General features: G+C 47.1%; 1 protein-coding gene across 7 annotated transcripts in view; it reads left to right on the top strand.

The window, feature by feature from the left end:
• The window catches only part of SLC4A4 (solute carrier family 4 member 4), a 140,328-nt gene that overhangs the window by 10,462 nt on the left and 111,487 nt on the right, over positions 1–18,379 (top strand). For 2 of the 7 annotated variants that reach the window (XM_027668189.1, XM_027668187.1), the window contains exon 1: positions 9,224–9,508. The exons of 3 other annotated variants lie outside the window; for them this stretch is intronic. In XM_027668189.1, coding sequence (XP_027523990.1) covers positions 9,426–9,508 — 83 coding nt within the window. In that variant the 5' untranslated portion in view covers positions 9,224–9,425. Of the gene's footprint in view, positions 1–9,221; positions 9,509–18,379 lie in introns of those variants that run through there. 2 more of the 7 variants (XM_027668196.1, XM_027668195.1) reach the window with 2 other exon arrangements.

Genomic DNA, 18,379 nt, shown 5'->3' with positions numbered 1-18,379 from the left:
TGCTGGTCGAGGGCCACACACTGGTCTCCCAGTCCTGGCAGGAACTGCATCCAGAATGGCTTCCCAAAGCACATGTTACTGGCCATGGGTGATGAGACGCTGCTGGTAGAGGGGCAAGGAATTGAAAGAGGATGTGGGTCACATTTTTTTTTCAAGTTCCAGGTGACATACGGGCTGGGGCACCACGCCCCTGGAAAAGCAGACAGCGCTTCAGGTTTAGTCATGGCCCGAGCTTCTTACAGTTCCGCCGTGGGATTCCAAGCAGCTCGCCAAGTCCCAGTGCCTAGCACTGGATAATCATCCCAGCCACAGAGCCATCTGCCCCGTGGGTGGGAAGAGCCTCTGACAGCTGGTGGAGACGCCGGGTGGGAAGAGCTAATGCACAGACAAGTGACATGCTAATCCCAAGTCGGGAAAGGGGTGTGATGGCAGCCGTGCGGGGCAGGGATTGTTGCCAGGCAGGTGTCTGCAAACCTGGTGGCTCCCCAGAACAGGCATCCCTCTCCTTCTGCCAGCGCTGGCCTCATGCTCCCAAATTAGTCAACACCTGGGCAAAGTGTGAATAGAAATCACATAGCTGGGAATCTAACTCTGCCCTGCCTAGGTACGTGTGAGGGTTATTGGGAAGGTTAACGTGGGTGTTTCTGCTGTGTAAGCTGCAGGAAAATTCTTCTGCCCAAATTCCTGCTGGCTTGCTGAGCTTGGACTGCAAGAATAGTGAAGAGAGAGCATGAGAGAGCTCTCCAGGGGATGAGCAGCAGGATGGGCTTAGGAAGGACAAAGTGCTGTGCTGAAGCTTGCTTTTCAGCAGCTGGTATCTTCTAATACTAAATTGCAGCCCAAAAATGTAGAGAAAGAATATAAAAATACAGCGGTGAAAGTGACTTTCCATGCTAATGGCTAATTTGGCTTTCTGTTTTTAACTCGGCCCAGAGTTAGCTTTGAATTTACTTTCATGATGAAGACATCAGCATTGCCTGGCTTTGAGAATCAGACTGGCATTTAAATGCGAGCTTAAGTCTATTTCTGTAAGCGTGATGCAGAGCACTCTCACCAAACTGTTAGAATTTCCTGCTAATTGTGGTGTTTCATTTCTGGCCAACTGCATTCCAGAATGACCTCTCTCTAATGTGCTATTTGCTGACTCTATTTTAGTATACAAACTCCCCAGGCTTAGCAGTATGAAATTTCTCTTCCTTGTACAGTGTTCTAAAGCCCTTTTAAACCAGAAAGGAATCTGTAGGTTAATGTGATAATTTTGATTTATTAACTTGAGGTGTAGGTATAAACTCTTCCTGTTGGAATGCTGACAGTGTTTAGCATTGGATGGAGATGCTGGCACATACTGTATGGAAGGCGTGGGATCTGTAATAAATAGAAAGGCCACAAATATTTAAGGCTTATTTCATCCTGTCCTACCTTTCATGCATCTTTTATTACTGTTTAATTGGAAATAAAGCAGGTCTAGGAAGGGACACTGTGCTACTTGTGGAAAATGGAAATAATGTTTTAAGACAACGCAAACCATCTTGGGTTTGGATGGTGGATTTGTCATCACACACTTCTTGCAGAAACACCTCAGCTGACTGAGACCTGCCCACCCCCTGCTCTGAGCCCCTCTGTCCCACCCAGCCTCTCCCCAGCTCAGGCTCACAGCACTTGCATCCAAACCTTCCCTCTGTCAGTTTAAAGCCATTTCCCCTTGTCCTGTCACTCCATGCCCTCGTAAAAATTTCTTTCTTGTTTGGAAAATGTGCGTCTTAAGAGTTGTTTTGGGAGTTTAGAGTGAAGCCTTCCAACAGAAGAGACGATGCTGCCAACAGATCCTTAGCACTGGAGTTGCATTTCTGTCCTCTCATTTTTACCTCTTTGAAGTGGAGAAGGAAGTTCATCTTGTTTTTCCATGTACTTATTGTTTTGAAGGACTGGATGTGGTCTGGGTGACTGTTAAGTGGAAAGCAAGGGGTTACTAACATGAAAAACAAGTCTTTCCAGGGCTTAGAATTCCACACGTGTAGCCTGTGGTGGTGCAGACTTAGCTAGGAATACCAACAGCCCTGTTTTCAGATTCCTCAGCTTTTGTCTTCTTCCAGTGAGTCAGTATCTATTTGTGTGTGAAAAATCATGACATGAAACACCTTAAAAGCACTGATCCCTACAACAACAAACAATTAAAGGGGAAAATGGAATCTTTCCTCCAGTAGAAAATCAGAGCCAAGCTGAGCTTCCAAGGAAGAGCGTTTTGTGATGTCCTTGATAACAGTAATAACAATAAAGGTCACGAGAGCTCTGTCATCCTGAGACGTGATGTTGCCTGCTTTGACAAGCGGCCCCTGCTGAGGCTCAGATCAGGTAGGGCTGATAACGGGGATGGAACAGCCGTGTTTATTTTTGGAATGTGTCAGAGAACCTGTTTCTGGTCCTTGCTCTTTGGTAGCAGCCAGGTATTTATTTACATGGTCTGAAACTCCGGGGCTTCTCCCGTAAAAAGGAGTTTATGTATCTGAACAGTTCGTACCTTTCCTTCCCCTTTGTGTGCCGATGGCAGGAGATCTTAGTGGCAGAGATGGAGTGGCATATTCCTGACCTGAGATGATACTGTTTCCAGAAAGGACAGTAACAGTACACCCTTTGTAACTTTGTGAGGAATTAAATTGTAAATATTGGTGGTTTAAAATCTAATTTGGGGAGGGTATTGCATATTATAAAATACCGTGATGATGCAGTGGACATTGATACCTATCAGACTATTTGTGAGATGGTCAGGAGTGTGGTTTTTGCTTCATGTGCTAATCCATATTGAAGAAAACAAAAGAAATCGGGAATCTCGTGGATGGCCTTGCCCTGGGAACAAAGTGTGTGTTGAAAAACTAAATGGATGAGCATGTCTGTGCCTGGTCGTTTTGTATATTTGGGCCCTTCTGTTTTAAAATCTTAGCAGCTGACTTGAAAATTAATTGAGAGCACTGCATTTTGATTTGGAATACAGACAATATAAAAATAGAAGTCAGTGACCTATTCAAGCTACTTCAATTAAGTAGCAGCAGGAAATCCAAATACACTGGTCAAGTCTGTTACTGGAAAACCTTTACCTCTCCTGCTGGAAATGAGAAAATTACAGATGATGTGTAAATTGGAAAAGGTCTTAAGGAGGAGACATCATAAATAGAGGCCAGACTGAAGCAGGCCCTTACAGAGTGAGGGAGAGAGACACTGGATTATGAAGCCAAAGTTCAGGATCTCTCCTAGACACTGCAGGAAGGATCCTAGGACCGATTCTGTAAGCAGGGACTCTTGCAAGTTTTATGAAGGATGTGGTTCAGTTGCTGAGGGAGAGGGAATATGCTGCTTAGCATTTGATGGGACTTCACCAGGAAAGGTTAGAAAACTGCAAAGCCTGGATACTTTGGTACCTCTAGGCACTGCTCCACATAAAGCCAAAGACAGGCTGCTGTTTTAACACTTCAGGAATGCTTGGTCACAAACTAAATGTGGATGGTAAATATCACTTAAACCTTTTACCTGCACGCCTGATTTTGTAAGAAATGCCTGAATTGCTCTGCTTGTTGCCTGTTCTGGGAGACAGGTTGGAGCTCAGGCAGCAGCTACCAAACTGGCAGCACTTTGGGACTTAGCTGGAGGAATTTGGGTTTATTTGTGTTTTCCTGTAGTACCTTGGGGGTCTTTGAACATTGTTTTCACTGTGGCTCCGAGAGGCTCTTTTGAATCCAGATCTCAAGGTTTTAGGTGTCCCTTTTACAGAGGTGTTTAGTCCAAGGAATGTGGTGAGCGCTTTGAGGTTTTCCTTGCTCTGGCTACCATGCAGTTTTTCCTGTTCTGATTGCTCCGATGTGCAAGCGGCATTGCCAGAGTGTCATGGATGGAGTACCATGGATTGCAGGGCACGGGACACATTCTCGCTGCTTCCTGGTATTCACTAAAACCAGTGGACTTGAAATAAATAATGCTCAACTGCTCTAATTTTAGCATAAAGTTACGATAACTTGTTGACCAGCGTTATTGTTCCAAAGAGCATAACATTATCCAAGAAAGCAGCAGGACTCATAGGCATGTTCTGCTGGAGAGTGTTCGCACAATATTCGCCATAAACTGTTGTCTGTTGCTATGAAACAATCTGAGAAGATCAAATGGTGCATAAACATTGCATAACTCATCAAAGAGATCAAGTAAGGTGTAGAGATAAGGGATGGAAGTCGTTGTGGCACTGGTAGAGACTTGGGGAGGGGTAGAGAGCTGAGGCTGGAGAACAGCGTTGAAGTGGCGTGGGCAGGAAGGAATAGACATCCCAGTTAAAACACTGGTGAAAATTCTCCTTGGAATCTCCATGCATGGCACTTCAGTTTGATCTTGTGGTATCTCAGAAGGATTTCTTTTTCTTCTTCCCATGCAAAGGAGTCAGGAAGTATTTCTACAAAAAAAAAAAATCTACGGGAAATTTCTTATTTGAAATTTTGAATAGTTTTTCTTACTTTGGTCCATCTTGTTGCTTAGTTAGAAACTTCTTCACCTTAAAAGAATCACCACTGTCTTTGTGATGATGCTTTTCATAACGTGAATGCTTCACCGTCTCAGAGCAACCAGGCTGACAACAGGGAGTTGTCTTTGCTTCCCAAACCACCCCAGACTCCTGCTTCTTCCATGTGTTTATGCGGAGTTATTAAGTCCATTCTTGCCATCCCTTAGCAGAGGAGATCAAACAGCAGATAAACCACTCATGCCTGCAGCAGCACTCCCGTGTTGCCTAACTGTCTATTCTTCTTCCAGAGGCACCTTCCTCCATCCCACCCCGGGGAAAGTGCTTTGGTAAATAGATTAGCTCTGCTCTGTGTTCTCGGGGGTCAGCAAACAGAGAGTCTGGCAGGTTGGCAGAAGAGGGAGGATTTTCCAGCAAGTGGCTAAATGGCCACGGAAATGTCTGGCCACTCAAACGGAAGGAGGAGGGAGAAATGTAAACTCTTTGGTTGATGAGTAAGAAAAGGCTTTGGCAAGTTTTTCGACCTGCTGCTTGTCTGAGTTAGCAAAAAATTTAAAGTGATTTCAAGAGAAATGGATTCCCCCACTCGTTTCACTGGGTGTCAACTCTAACTCGGAGATAATGTTCACTAAATTGAGTTAAAAACTTCCCTGCTTTTCAATACAGGAAGAGGGAGAAAGATCCTGTTAAAAAGAACTGCAGAGACCATTTCGGAGCTCTTGCTCCGAAAGCAGCAGTGGTCAAGTTCCTCAACTTCAGAAAAATGAGCCCTGTTTTCTGAGGCTGGGCTGCTTCAGCCTGTGACATTCGTGGCAGGTAACATTTTACAGGGTTCTGGTGACAACGGGGTGTCAGCTCGGAGAGGAAGGAACCTTTTTCATGTCTTTGCATCCCAGATAAATCCCCTTGCATTTTGAGTTTTGGCGTCTTCAGTTGATTACTCATGCTCAAGTGTGATGGGAAATACTACAGAGCTAATTGTAATCGCTTTTAATTAGATCCTGCAGCAACTCCTGCAAGAAATTTTAAGTGAGTGATGCACACGGTCTGCGAGGTTGGTGCTGCTTTACCACCAAATCCCAAAATCACAGAATCCTGGAACAGTGTGGGTCGGAAAGGAACTTAAAGCTCATCTAGTTCCAACCCCCTGCATTGTGCAGGGACACATGTCCCTGCAGCACGTAGGTATGGACCCCAAACCATAATGCACAAGGAAGTGTTGGAATACTTGGACCTGGAAGTATTCTGCTGATATTTGGGAACCTGGTGAGGCGGCTAACGAAGCAGGAATTTCTGGTGAGATTTCTGGTTGCACGGGAGTGGGAACCGTTTCAAATATCCACTCTGTGTCCTGGATGTGAAATAGTTCTTAGAAAACTGTTATATAAAAAGGTCTCGCGAAATTACCCACTTAAACAGTGAATCATTCCATGCCTCCTGTGGCATTAGCCGGAGTGAGTGGTGTTATTCCTGTGAGAGACGGGTTTTGGACAGGATTGTGTGGAGATATGGTTGGCTGTAAGTCTCCCATGTCTTTTTTCCCTGTGATTCCCTCTATCACAAAGAAAGTGCTTGAAGAAATAATCTCATAACTATAGAACTGGATGATTTGTTGTTGTTAACAGGGAAATTCTTAAAATTAAAAAGAACCCTGATTTTGAAAGACTTGAGCTTGTAAATGGATGGATTGAGTCAAGGTTTCCAGGAAACAAACTTGCACCTTTAAGGATGTGCACAACCTTCTCTCTGGAATGGCTGAAATGCAGGGCTGGGAGGGCTCTCCTTCCACTTCAGGGGCTTTTGTGTTTGTCAGTTTTCAGGCTTTCTGAGAAGGAAGTTCTGGCTTCTGGTATGGGGAGATCAAAGCATGGAGAAGGTTAAGGAACTTGAGTGGAGTTCTGGGTGAGTCAGCGGTGCTTTCCGACATTCAAGTCAGACTCCTTAAGGGAAACCCGGGTCCCACTGGCAAATCAATTGAGGCACAGGTTAATAACAGAAATAGATTAATTCCTTTATTCTTTGGTTCTCAAAATGCCTTATAAAAGGAGTTCGGGATTTTCTTCAGGATCCTTGTTCTATAGATAGAAAAACTCTTCTTCTTCTGTCCATTTCTTTAAATACATTTTCCCCTCCTTTCCTCACCAGTATTAATTTTGGGGTCTTATATCCCTTTTTTCTTTCTGAAACACCTCTAAACAAATATGCTTGGGAGTGAACTAGGTCTTTTCCAAGAGCGTGTTCTGTTTCCTCCTGTTTTCAGTAGGGATGTGGAAGGCCACACAGACAAGTGGTGACAGCTAGGGATTGAGCTGGCCTGAGCAGGTTTTCCATGTCCTGTGCTGGAAGCAGGCTCTCCACAGAAGGAATTGATGTTTACCTAACCTTTGCATCTCCTGCAACGTTTCTATAAAGGCACATCTGCAGTGTTCAGTGCCACAATGTGCTTTAGTATGGCCCGTTACTTGTCTGAAAGCTCTGCCAGCCGTAGGAGCCAGAAATGTGCATTTTAACAGGCAGTTAAAAATAGCTCGGTTTGTTGTAAATCACCCTCCCCTAGCTGGTATTAATTTCCATGGAGCTGAAGAATTTAGAATTCTCCTGGTTTCTGCGATGGCTGCACGTTGAATTCGGAATATTGCCACTTCCAAACAGAGTTTTAATGACATCAACAGTAAGTTCTTTCCAGTGTACTGAAATCCTTAAGCCTTAAAGGAGAGATAACTGCTGCATACTCTGCTGTGTTCGTCTTCCATGTGTTTTCATTCTTTTTCCCTGTAGGTTTGAATTGAACAGGATTCAGTTCTTCATTAGGCGTTCTTGGACTGGCAGCAGTATTGCTTTGGCTTTGTTCCCAAGTACAAGTTAATGTAAGGGTGGCATTCCAGCTTTCCAGAGGGGGAAAAAAAAAAAAAAACAAACCAAAATAACCTGACAGACTGTGTGATTAGCTGTGCAGGTGTATCAGGCTTGTATGTTCGCAGGTAATCTGGCAGTACCAGCTTCATTTGCAACAGGGGTGAAAACACAGCCATGTTTCTGTTTCCAAAACCAAAATACATCAGAATCTTCCTGTTATCCACTGGATAACTCTGGGACAAAAACGAGGCTAGGTTTGCTGCACTGCACACTTAACTGCTGTGAATCTTATTTCTATTACTTATTAGCATTCTTACTTCTATCACTTATTAGCATTCTTTAAATCAAAAACATTTTAAAAAGTTTTCAGACTTGTTTCACAAAAGTCCTGGCAAAAAGGTAACAACAAAAAGTGAGTGTTGTGAAGAGTTAATTATGGAAGGAAAATCTCTTCTGAGGCTTAACTGGAGGCTAATAATGAGTTTCCATTGCCTGCAGGTATGTTGGGATGAGAAGGAAATGGCTAAGGCACCAGAGTGGGGCTAAACTGGTTTTGTTTTTTCCATGCTGGAGATGGCAGAGGAATAAGTCAGTTCCTCTTTGTGCCTGTACATCACAGGTGAGAGCATCTCCCCCCGTGCCTGGCCCACCTCCACACTGAACATTTGGGAGCTTAGGCTGTCTCTGAGCCTCTCTGTGCAGCACAGCAGGCTCTGGGCAAAGCAGGGTGCTGCAATATCCAAATGCTCCAGCTGACGCTGGCGTTGCCACAGCTACACTTGCTTCAGCAACTTCAAAGAGAAAGGGGAAAAAAGTGCCTCAGCTGTATGTGACCTGAGCTGATTCATGCTGGGAATTAAATCCTTTCCAGAGACTTGCAGTGTCCAAGATGGAGGGGAGAGGGGATTTCCTTGGGAACAGCTTTTGAGTTTTGCATTTTATCTCGCACCCTTGCCTTGGAAAGGGAGACACATGTGCTCTGTTTGCTTATAACTGCTGAGTAAGGTATGTGATGAGTTTAGGTAGAGCTGGAATTAAGGTGTGCTCTGTGTTCCGAGAGAGTTGGCTCTGGGGGAATCAATAAAATTAGGAAATCTTATCCATTTTAGTGTCTGAGATACAGGTTTTGTGGAGGCAAATCTTGCATTTTGAGTGAGTAGTTGCTTTTGAGTACAGAACACTCGCTTTTGGGTACAGAACCCAGGATGAGGGCAAGTGTAGGTGCCATGAAGAGTAACCCAAGTGATGTAAGGGAGGAGCACTGTCCATTGCTGAACTAGAGGTCACAATGTCTTCAGTGCTTCTGTCCATCAAGAAAATGATATCCTGGCTCCCAGTCCCAGCTCTGCTCCACTCCTTTCTTTCTGGTGGCAGGTGTGACCTGGCCTTCATCTGGAGCTGGACGCAGCTCTCCCTTCTCGTTATTGCTGCTGCTCTTTGGCAGCCTGGAGCTGAAACACGAGACTGTGGCCGTGTCCTGCGTCCTTGCACGTCCGCATGTGTGAGGGCGGGAGTCCCACGGCAGCAGAGGGGTAGGGGTGCACACAGCAGGACATGTGGCTGGCTTCTGGAGGGACTGCGTTTCCAGGAAAACCAGATGAGGGAAGGGATGGAAGGGGTGAGTGGGGTGAAGGATCAGGTGCTCGGGCTGGCCAGCCAGCCAGCACATATTCCTTACAGCGTCACTGGGCCAAGGGCTCGCCTTACACCTCCAGCATGGGCAGAGCAAATTGTACTGGTGGGGTATTCCCGTTTGTCCCAGACCCCAGGCCCTCTGAGCTGGCAGCAGGAAGGTTAGGTGTTCACAGGGTGGCCCCCACTTCGGGGCTCACCCCAGTGGTGGGGGCACTGCTTGGCTTTCAGTGGATTTAATGGAGAGGCTCCCACAGCCCGTTGGGCAAGTGGAGCAAAATGTCACGGGGGGGGGGGGGGGAAACTATTTTTGATCCCTTTCCCTGGGGGGGCAGAGGGGAGGGAAGAAGTGGGCCATAGTAAATGTCACATGGGCCCGAAGTTAGTGTCCCTCTGAGCGTGGACACTGTTTGCTGGACTCTGCCTCTCTGAGCTGGAGCAAATGTGGAAGGCGAGCTGCTGCGAGCAGCTGGTTCTCCTGCTCAAGGAGCCCATGGGACAGCTGGATCTGTGGAAGGACTGGAGGTAGGTCTGGGCAGCCAGTTTGGGACAGGACACTGAGAGGCAGAATGAGTCAGGAGGGGTGCAGTGACCTCCAGTCTGAAATCCTGACGCTGCCTTTTCCCTCTGTGCCAGACTTGGTATTTCACAGAGTTTTTCCTGCTGATACGGGTCATGGCCAGTATAAAACGCTTTTCAGGTGCAAGGTCTTTTGCACCAATTCTGTTATTGTAACCAGGAGAGTTTTCCAGAGAGTTTAGGAGCTGGGGAGTCCTCTGAAAGGCAGCTCTGGGGTTTTCACAATCCTGTGCCTTGCAACACCTCTGAAAGAACCCAGACGTCCAGTGGAAACTTGTCATTTTGCTGTGCTCTCCTGCTTGCTTAATTGCTGCTTGTGTGGAGATGATGACAGAGTGATTTCATGAAAATTAATTTTTTTTTATTCTGTGTATGATCTGTCTAACCTGTGCTAGAGTATACAGTTACTTCTCGGATAACATCAGGCTGGTGGTTTGTTGTCAGTGACAAGTGCTCTTGCTGAGCCAACTTTCTGATCTGTTTAAATCATTTAGATAAGTGGCATAACATCTCCCTGGAATGCTGGGATAACGAGATAAACCACGTTCGGTGTTAGGAAGAGAAAGGTTGAGTGTCTCTCCGTATCTCTCGGGAACTGTTCAATGTTTTTTGGTGTTAATCTGCAGCCATAACGACACAGCTCTAACCTGCAGTTATTAATTGGGAGCAGAGCCAGCAAATGCTGCAGAGTTGGAACTGATATTCTGAGAATTGTGGAAAACAAAGCTGGGCAGAGGAGCAGCAAAGGGAATTGGTTTGTGATAACTGCATGTACAAGGAACAATGAGGGACAGAGGAAGGCAGGGGACGTGTATAATGGGCTCTGTGTTTCTCAGAGAGACCTAGTTAGGAAGATGTGGAATAAATAAGTCTTTGAGTCATTCCCTTTTCCATATTGGAAGGCCTCCTAAATGTGTCGTCACAAAGCATCTGCATGCTGAAGATGTGCAGTTTGATAAGGTATGATAGATTGTGCTGTAAGTGTGACAATAATAAGGGCATGTCTAAACACACAGCAAGTGTTTTCCTTCTCCTCTGGAAAATGTTTACACACACTTCTCAGTGAAGTGGGGGAAACAGAGTACTGGGATTTATTGCTTATGCTACAGGAAGGGAAAACATGGGAATGGCAGGCTCAGGGAGAGCTCTGGAGAGATGAGCTGGATACTGCAGCCTCTCCTGAGAGTCACAGGGCAGTGACTGCTTGTCCTCTGCTGGGGCTGCTCCCCTCTCGTGGGGCCTTTCCCCAGTCCCCAGCTGCATCTTCCGCCTGCTCCCGTCCTCCAGCACAGCCGTGAGGGCAGGGCTGGCTGGTGTCCGGCCAGGAGACCCCACGCTGGCACTTCCCTGACAACTGGGCTGGGAAAAAAGAGCTGCTGTGGGAGCGCTTGGGGCTGTGGCTCAGGTGAGAGGGAGAGGAGCACAGCACTGGCTCACCGCCAACGCCATTTCTTCTTGCCATTCTTCCTCCTTTTATTTTCTTTCCCCACCCCAAAGCATGGGAATGTAGCAATTACATTTTGACCCAGTTTCCAAAATCACTGTAGCATAGACTTTGACGGGGGGGGGGCCAGGGGGAACCACTTAGGAATGAAAACCAGCCATTAGCTAGGACCAGAGGGGCAGAACAGCAGCAGACTGTTACAAGTATGCACTAACAGCCTTGTAGAACAACTGTTACCCTGCATGTTTTTATGGAAAGAAAAAAAAAAAAGGTAATTGCATTTACGTTTTTTTGATATTTGATCCCTGATACACAAACCTTATGAGCCCGAGTTCAGGTTGCCTTCAGCTGAAGCACTCTAAGCACTGAGGCTTGTGTCAAGTGCTTGGATCTTCAAAACTTGGCTGGAGGTTTCATGGCAGCCTTTCTTGTGGTTATTTCTGGCACCTCTGGCTGCCAGTTGGAACACAGGGCTGTAGATCTGTGGGGAAGTGGAAAGGAATGGGTGTGAGCGCCTGCACGGAGCAGGAGCCCTGAATAGCAACAGGCTTGGGTTAAGATGGGGTTTTGAAATGCGCAGAGACTCGGGGAGCAGATGTAAGTATGAAAACCAAACCAATTTCCTCATTCCGGCTGTTAATACAAGAGGGGGGAAAAAAAGGTCCTTTGAAGTGATTTCAAACAGCAATTAATATCCCTTGGAATCTCCCCATCAGCTCAGTGAGGAGTCTTGAGTGAGAAGCTGGAACATAACCTCACAAAATAAGATAGGCAGGAAGGGAGAAAGGAAAGGCCTGAAGACATTGTCCTGAGGGATGGGAATATAATGTCTCCCACCTTCTGCTGCACTGGTATTGCCACTGCCTCGGCTGCCACTGCGGATCAGGGGTGGCACCTGGAATAGTTACACCATAGGCCTAGGGGTACCACTGGTGCTTGGACACGGATTACACTGGATTACACTGCCTGTGCTGCAGTGGAGGAACAAAGGATGTCAGTGGCCCCCCTGCACTTCCCACCACAAGCAAGGCTGAACATGAAGACAACATCATGCCCCGGAAGGCAGCTCTTGGCTGCTCCACTGCAGATCACAGCTTTGTAAGAGAATGCTCTGGCCTCAGAGGACAGGCTGGTAGGTGCCTTGGGGATGTCCCCTCCCTTGGTGGGGAAGGACGGGGCTTTGAGGTGGGACCACGAGTGTGGGGGAAAACGCAGGCGAAAAGTTGAAGGCTCTGAGAGATGGAGATATTCCCCGTGTGTTTGTGTTAATCAAAAGATACGTGAGATTCTCCAAAGGCAATATTTTATTCTGGTGTTATGTGCAAGCATAAAGTGAAAGCCTGCCCTTTGACAGCACTCGTATTTTCTTAAAACGCTCCACCAGAACATGCTGTCCCAAATATCCATCAGTACTCCATCGTGCCCGAGCCCCGTAAAGCACACAGCGCGGGATGTTGTCTCAGGACAGCCGTCTCCTGTTGCTACACAAATGTTGAGGTGAAGCCCTAGCTTATTGGTTTTTAAGGCAGAAGATATTGTTTCTGCACATTTTTACTTCACACAGTGCCTTAATTTCTATTAGTCTTAGGATGATATGCCTTGGATTTATTTGGCTCACTGGAAGGCTGGAGGAGCCGAGGCCAGTCGGATACTTCATCTCTCGTACGTGGCAGCCTGGTCCTCATGGCTGTTCTTGCAGGTCAGCGCTTCTGAGGTTCCACTGCCTGCCCTTCCTGGATCTGCCAGAGCACCAGGCACTCCTTGCCCTTGAACTTCTGCTCCCCAAATCGCCTCCTTCCCATGGAGAGGAGCTTGCGTGTGGGCTGTTGGCTGCAGCCTTTTGTAGTGACTGCTGCTGAAGGGAACCACGAGAGGTATTTTAAAAGGTGGTTTCAGCAACAGGTCTTGTGGGCAGGTTTCTCCTCTGAACTTCCTGGTGCTGCCTCACGTGAAGTGCACAGCTCAGCAACTGCTGAATGTGGGGAGCAATGCCCAGAATGTCATGGAATCACAGAATGGTTTGAGTTGGAAGGGTCCTAAAATCTCACCTCATTCCACGCCCCTGCTGTGGGCAGGGACACCTTCCACTGGACAGGAGTGCTGGATATCTGACAGGGCTGGCCAGGGAAAGTTTTCATACTTACAGGTATCTATCCAAAGGTTTTCCCACGGACTGCATTGCTTCTGGATGGTATCAGCATGAGTTGCTTCTCCCTTCCGTTGGGGTGAATCCCAAAGATCTGGGGCTCCATGCTGGGGGTATTCCTTGTCTGCCTGCACGTGCAGGAGCTGCTGTAGCAGAAAAACTGTGGAGCTGGGAAGAGCGCTGAAAGAGCAGCCAGCTCTCAGGGATGCTTTTCCCCTTCTGTTTTTGGCCTTGTTTTGACTTGGACAACACATTTCTCCAGTTTCACTTTCACTCTGCTTTTTTTTTTTTTTTTCCCCTAGAATGCTTTGCTCTTCAGACTGCCCTAAAGTGGGAAAGCCCTTTCGGAGTTGTATGTGCTCCCGGGGAATTGTTGTTTGCTCTGAACTAGTCTGTTTCTGTTGGAATTACCAAACAAATAATTTAAAAATCATTAAGTCCTCAAAGCTTTATTTTTAGAGCAGAAATTTCTGGCTAAGTGTAACCTGCCAATGTTTGGTTTTCAATGTTTTGTTTAGGATATGTTGGTATAAAAGATGAGAGACAGAACAAGAGATGTGAAAATCCAAAGGAGTGAATGATAATGCTGCTGTTTAATTATTTGAAAAGAAAACATTTCTGATGACCCAGGGTGGACAGTGGGATAATAAATCAAACCCCTGCCCAAAGGAAAGAAAAAAAAATCAAACCAGCAGCCCAAGCCAACCTTTGATGTGTGCCATCATAAATTGTGTCCCGCTTTAAAATGATCTGGTGTTTAGAAATTAAATGATAGAAGGGAATATATGGTGGAGTTACTATATTGTAAGTACCAGCTGCTCCTGGGTAGCCTTTTTCTTCATATCAAGAGGGCCTGCAGAGGGAAAACCTGGCAACAACGTGAAAATTTAATCAATGGAAACACACTTGTTCCCTGGGAATAAAGAGTCTGTATTAGTACAATCGGAAAATGGTTAAAGGCAAAGAGCTGAGGTGAACTGAGAAAAAGAAGAAGAAACATTGAGATGAATATCTGTTGTTTAAATTGGCAAAGTAGGGGGAAAAACAGTGCTCCAAGAACAATAACCTAAATGGCACTGGAAATCAATTAATGATGGATTGGCTGGGGCTGAGCAATACAGATCTCCATGGATTACTGTGTAGTTTGCTGTTGTGGTAGCTTTATAGCTTTTTTTCCAAGTGTCCATTGCAGGACATCACTTGAGAAGGACACTCAGGTGTGTATATGGTTGGATTAAGTAGAGAAGTTTGGTGATTTATCAGTACAGGACCTGTGTTACTGATGGTGTATTTCGGATTTCCTGCTGCTGCTGTCATTTGGCATCTCCCAAGCCCTGTGGAGGTGTCCCAGATGGGATTTTTTTACATCAGGAAAAGATATAGTCTTGAATTAAGAGGATCACGGTGACCTGCCATTCCATTTACTTTCCTGCAGGATATTGGATGCTCGAGACCAGATTGCTCTCAGTGTCAGGAGGCAAGGATTCAATTTTAGAGGAGCAGGCAGGAAGCAGTGTACATCAGGGAAACTATCTCTAATTCTGATGCCTGTCACCATCTGCTTGTGGGAAGTTATCTTCAAGCAGAGGGTAAGAAGGCTGGCTGGGGGGCTGCTGAGCTTTGACAGCAGAAATCCAAGTAAGTTGCAGGTTGATCTGTACTAGTCATGCTGTTTGTTGGACTGGGCCTTACACGGAGAGAGGGTGAGATTTCTCCACGTCCTTCCAGTCAGCAATAAAATATTAGAAGCTTTCCTGAGCTGCTGCACAGGAGGTGAGGAGGATTTTGATAATGGTGGTGGTTATTGCTCTTGTAAGGATTTAGTGCTCAGGAGAATTGGTCTGGACCACAGTGCAGGTGCTGTACAAATGGGCTGGAATGCTGGTTGGCCCATCCCTCTGGGATTTCTTTGTGGTTTGTTTTTCTTTTTTTTTGGCCCAGGATGCCAATAGCTGAGGAATGAGGAAGAGAATTAAACCCATCAAAATGACAGCTGGGGAGAAACTGGGAACAGAATAAATCCTCCTGATGTAAATACTGCTCCCCCCATTTGCCCACCCATACTTATCAGAGAGCAGAGAGGCGCTTCCAGGTCTGTACCCCATTTTCATGGGGTAACAACGAGCCTTGTGCTGCAGGGGGCTGACTTCAGCCCTGGATTTCCCTCCTGCCCTGATCTGTGAAAGGATGTGTCCCTTCTGACCTGCTTTCTGCCTGAACTTGCTCTGAAGCAGAGAGCAGGCGATGTGTTTGAGAGCACAGAAGTGCTTCAGTCAGCTGGGCTGCTCCGCTCTTCCTTAGCCCTCTCCTCCTTCCAGAGAGGTGGGAGTATTTGTTGTCCCAGCCTCCCAACAGCTGGAGGTGGCGGAAGCGCGTGTTTCGGCATCCTACGCTCTGGTGGGTTTTGTGGGTGCAGGAACAAACACACTTTCTTTATTTTAACAAAGCCCTGCGTTTTTGGCTCTGACCAGAGGCTGGTTTGGCCTCGTTCCCTGGAGCAGGGAGCGGGACACGACTTGAGGCGGGTGAAATCTTCTTTCTCCGCTGCTCCCCAGGGCCAGGGCTCACCACGAGAGGACAGCGGCCGCTCGCCCCTCTCGGGGCGGGGGGGCTGGAGCTGGGGTTGGCTGCTCCGGGGGTGCCGGGGGAAGGGGGGCTGGTTCCCAGCAGAGGGCCCCCGAGCAGCGCCGCAGGCTCCCGCCCTGCGCTCTCCCGGCCCCGAGCAGCTCGGGGGCTCCTGGCAGGCACGGATGCAAGAGGTGCGGCGCTTTGGTGCGTGGAGGAGTTTGCTCTTGCTGAAAGGATAAGGGATGTTTTTGCAAGGAAATATGAGTGTTTTAGGGAGTTCAATCCTGGAAGTTGGTAGGGGACCGGCAGGTCTTGCTCACAGGTCTGTGCAAAGCCCAAACCTGTGTTGCTTTCCAGGTGAGTGTAAGACAACGTGTGTTTTCGAAGCTCTGGAGGCAAACACGCTGTGCTCTCGGAAGCTAGCAGGAGTATTGGAAGGTACCAGAAGCAATTGCCCTACCCAGTGAAATCCCCATAGCACTTCTTCTTGTGCTCCGAAGGAGGGGACTGTTGTGACCTGAGTGGCTCTCCGAGTGCTCCAGGATGGCTCATTGCTCTCAAGCAGACTTAGTGCATTATTCATGAGAAGCACATCGAGGGCACCGTTGCCAAAAGCCCCTTAACTCTCCAGCATTTGGCTCTCTTGCCTCACCTGAGTGTTTCTCAGCACCTCCTGTTTCTGCCTCTTGCAAAAGATCGAGGCAGGGGAAGTCAGTGGGAATTTGGCAGTTTGCTTCCAAGGGCCCTGCAGTGGTTTCACAGGGAGTGGGCAGGCAGGCAGGGCTGAGCTGGGGCTCTTACTAAGCCAGCTCCCCACTGCATGTTGTTTTCACAGCTAACTGAGGCGGGACTACTGGAAAAGGCAGGACCTGCTAATCAAGTTTTTAAAGCCAATAGGTTTGCTCACCTTAGACCTTTACTAATCAGCTATCAGGGAGTGCTTGCTGAAATGCTGTTTTCTGTCTAGATTTCCTGGGAATTGGATGGGAAGGGCAGACAAGTCCTGATTCTTGATGACTTGAATACAAATCTGAGAGCTACAGACTTGCTTTTTGTGGTTCCCTTGGAAATCAGTGCTATTGGACTAATTCAGCTGTAATACTAAGGAATGCAGTGTGGGAATTTGTTCCCTTGAATTCAGTAGCTACAATGAGCTGCATGACTGTGTCTGTGTAAGACAAACCAAAAAAACCCCAACACCTCAAGGTCATGAGGAAATAGCTATGAACAAGGATTGAGTCCTCAAAAACGTGTCTGGGGAATTTTGTTGGTGTAAAGAGGATCTCCTGCATGCACAGGTGTGTTCAGGGTGAGCTGCTTTTGTAATGATGACTGGCACTGATGGTTTGTCAGCCAAGGCAAAGCCTCTGAGACAAGCACAGTCTGCGGTCTTTCTGCACCTAGATCCTTCCATTGAGATCCTTTTATCCTCTGAAACTTCCTGACTTAGGCTGAATTACTCCTGACTTAATCCAACGTAAATATTGTATCACTGGGTAGTCTGCACAAACCCCTGGAAGTGCAGGAGCTGCCAGTTTCCATCTCGTTCAGCGTCGCCTCTGACTGACAACGCTGTGGTCAGCATGAGCGGCTTCCGAGGAACCTACCAGAAAGGCTGCAAGATGTATTTATGGAATAACCTGCCCACAGGGAAAGTTCTACCCTTCCAGTCCCACCGAGCATGCGCGTGTGTATGTTCTCTAATCTTCACCATCAGAACTTTGCCTGTTCTCATTATCCATACACATGTCAGATGCTGTCATTGACAGCGATACCTTGCGTGACCTCGCTGGAAAACGAGTTCCTGAGTTAGCTGAGTGAGGAGAATGTGTGTGCGCTGGATGACGAGGCAGCCAAATAATTCCTGTGCGGCAGCAGGCGTTTTGGTGAAGGTGGCATCCTGTCCTGTGCCCTGCTGAGGCATTGCCTTAGCTGGGATGGGAGGCTGGCGTTGGCGAAGGCTGACTTTGTGCCTTGTGAGCAGGGCTGGGTCCAGCAGGCTTGAAAGGCAGGTTCAAACAGCCAGCCAAAGGCTTCCCGAGCCAAACTGCTTCTCCGTGGCCTGTTCAGCGGGGGGAAAGCTAGCGGGCTGCGGGCCTGAGTGACGAGCTTATCTCCGGTTATTAAATCAAACAGAGAAAATATTGGAAATGGCTGGGTAGGTTTGGAGCGGGAACGCGCGAGCCAAGCCGCGTAAGAAATGCCAAAAGGTACATATATATACAGCGCGTCCGACAAGTCGGCTCTAGCCGGCGGGTTTTATTTTGTCAGTCACGATGACAGACAGGATTATTAGTGCATTTTACTTGGGTGTTTCTCTTGCACAGAGAGCGTACTCATTTTCAAACTTGTCCGAGACAACTGCCCTGGCTCTTGATTTAAGGGCTTCTGGAAGTGGCTCTTGGTAGGGTTTTAGATGATTAAATGTAGCGATGGTATATTTAAAGACTGACTTGGAATCATGCATCCTAATGGCAAAACATTTTTTTTTTTTTTTTTAGCCAGAAAATCCAATGCACAGGTTTAAAGTGACAGTATGTGAAGTTTCAGTGAGGTGTGAGGAAAACTGGAATTGGTAAGGGAGTTATTTAGGTTTGTTACTAAAATAGCGAGCTAAGAGCTATTTGTGGCTCTGAGTGCTGCTGAGGAGCATCCAGGA

The sequence above is a fragment of the Corapipo altera genome, unplaced genomic scaffold, assembly GCF_003945725.1.
Source record: "Corapipo altera isolate COAL_440 unplaced genomic scaffold, ASM394572v1 214, whole genome shotgun sequence".
NCBI classification, from domain to species: domain Eukaryota; kingdom Metazoa; phylum Chordata; class Aves; order Passeriformes; family Pipridae; genus Corapipo; species Corapipo altera.
Note: the sequence above shows the minus strand (reverse complement) of the source record. Positions and strands in the feature narration are given on the sequence as shown.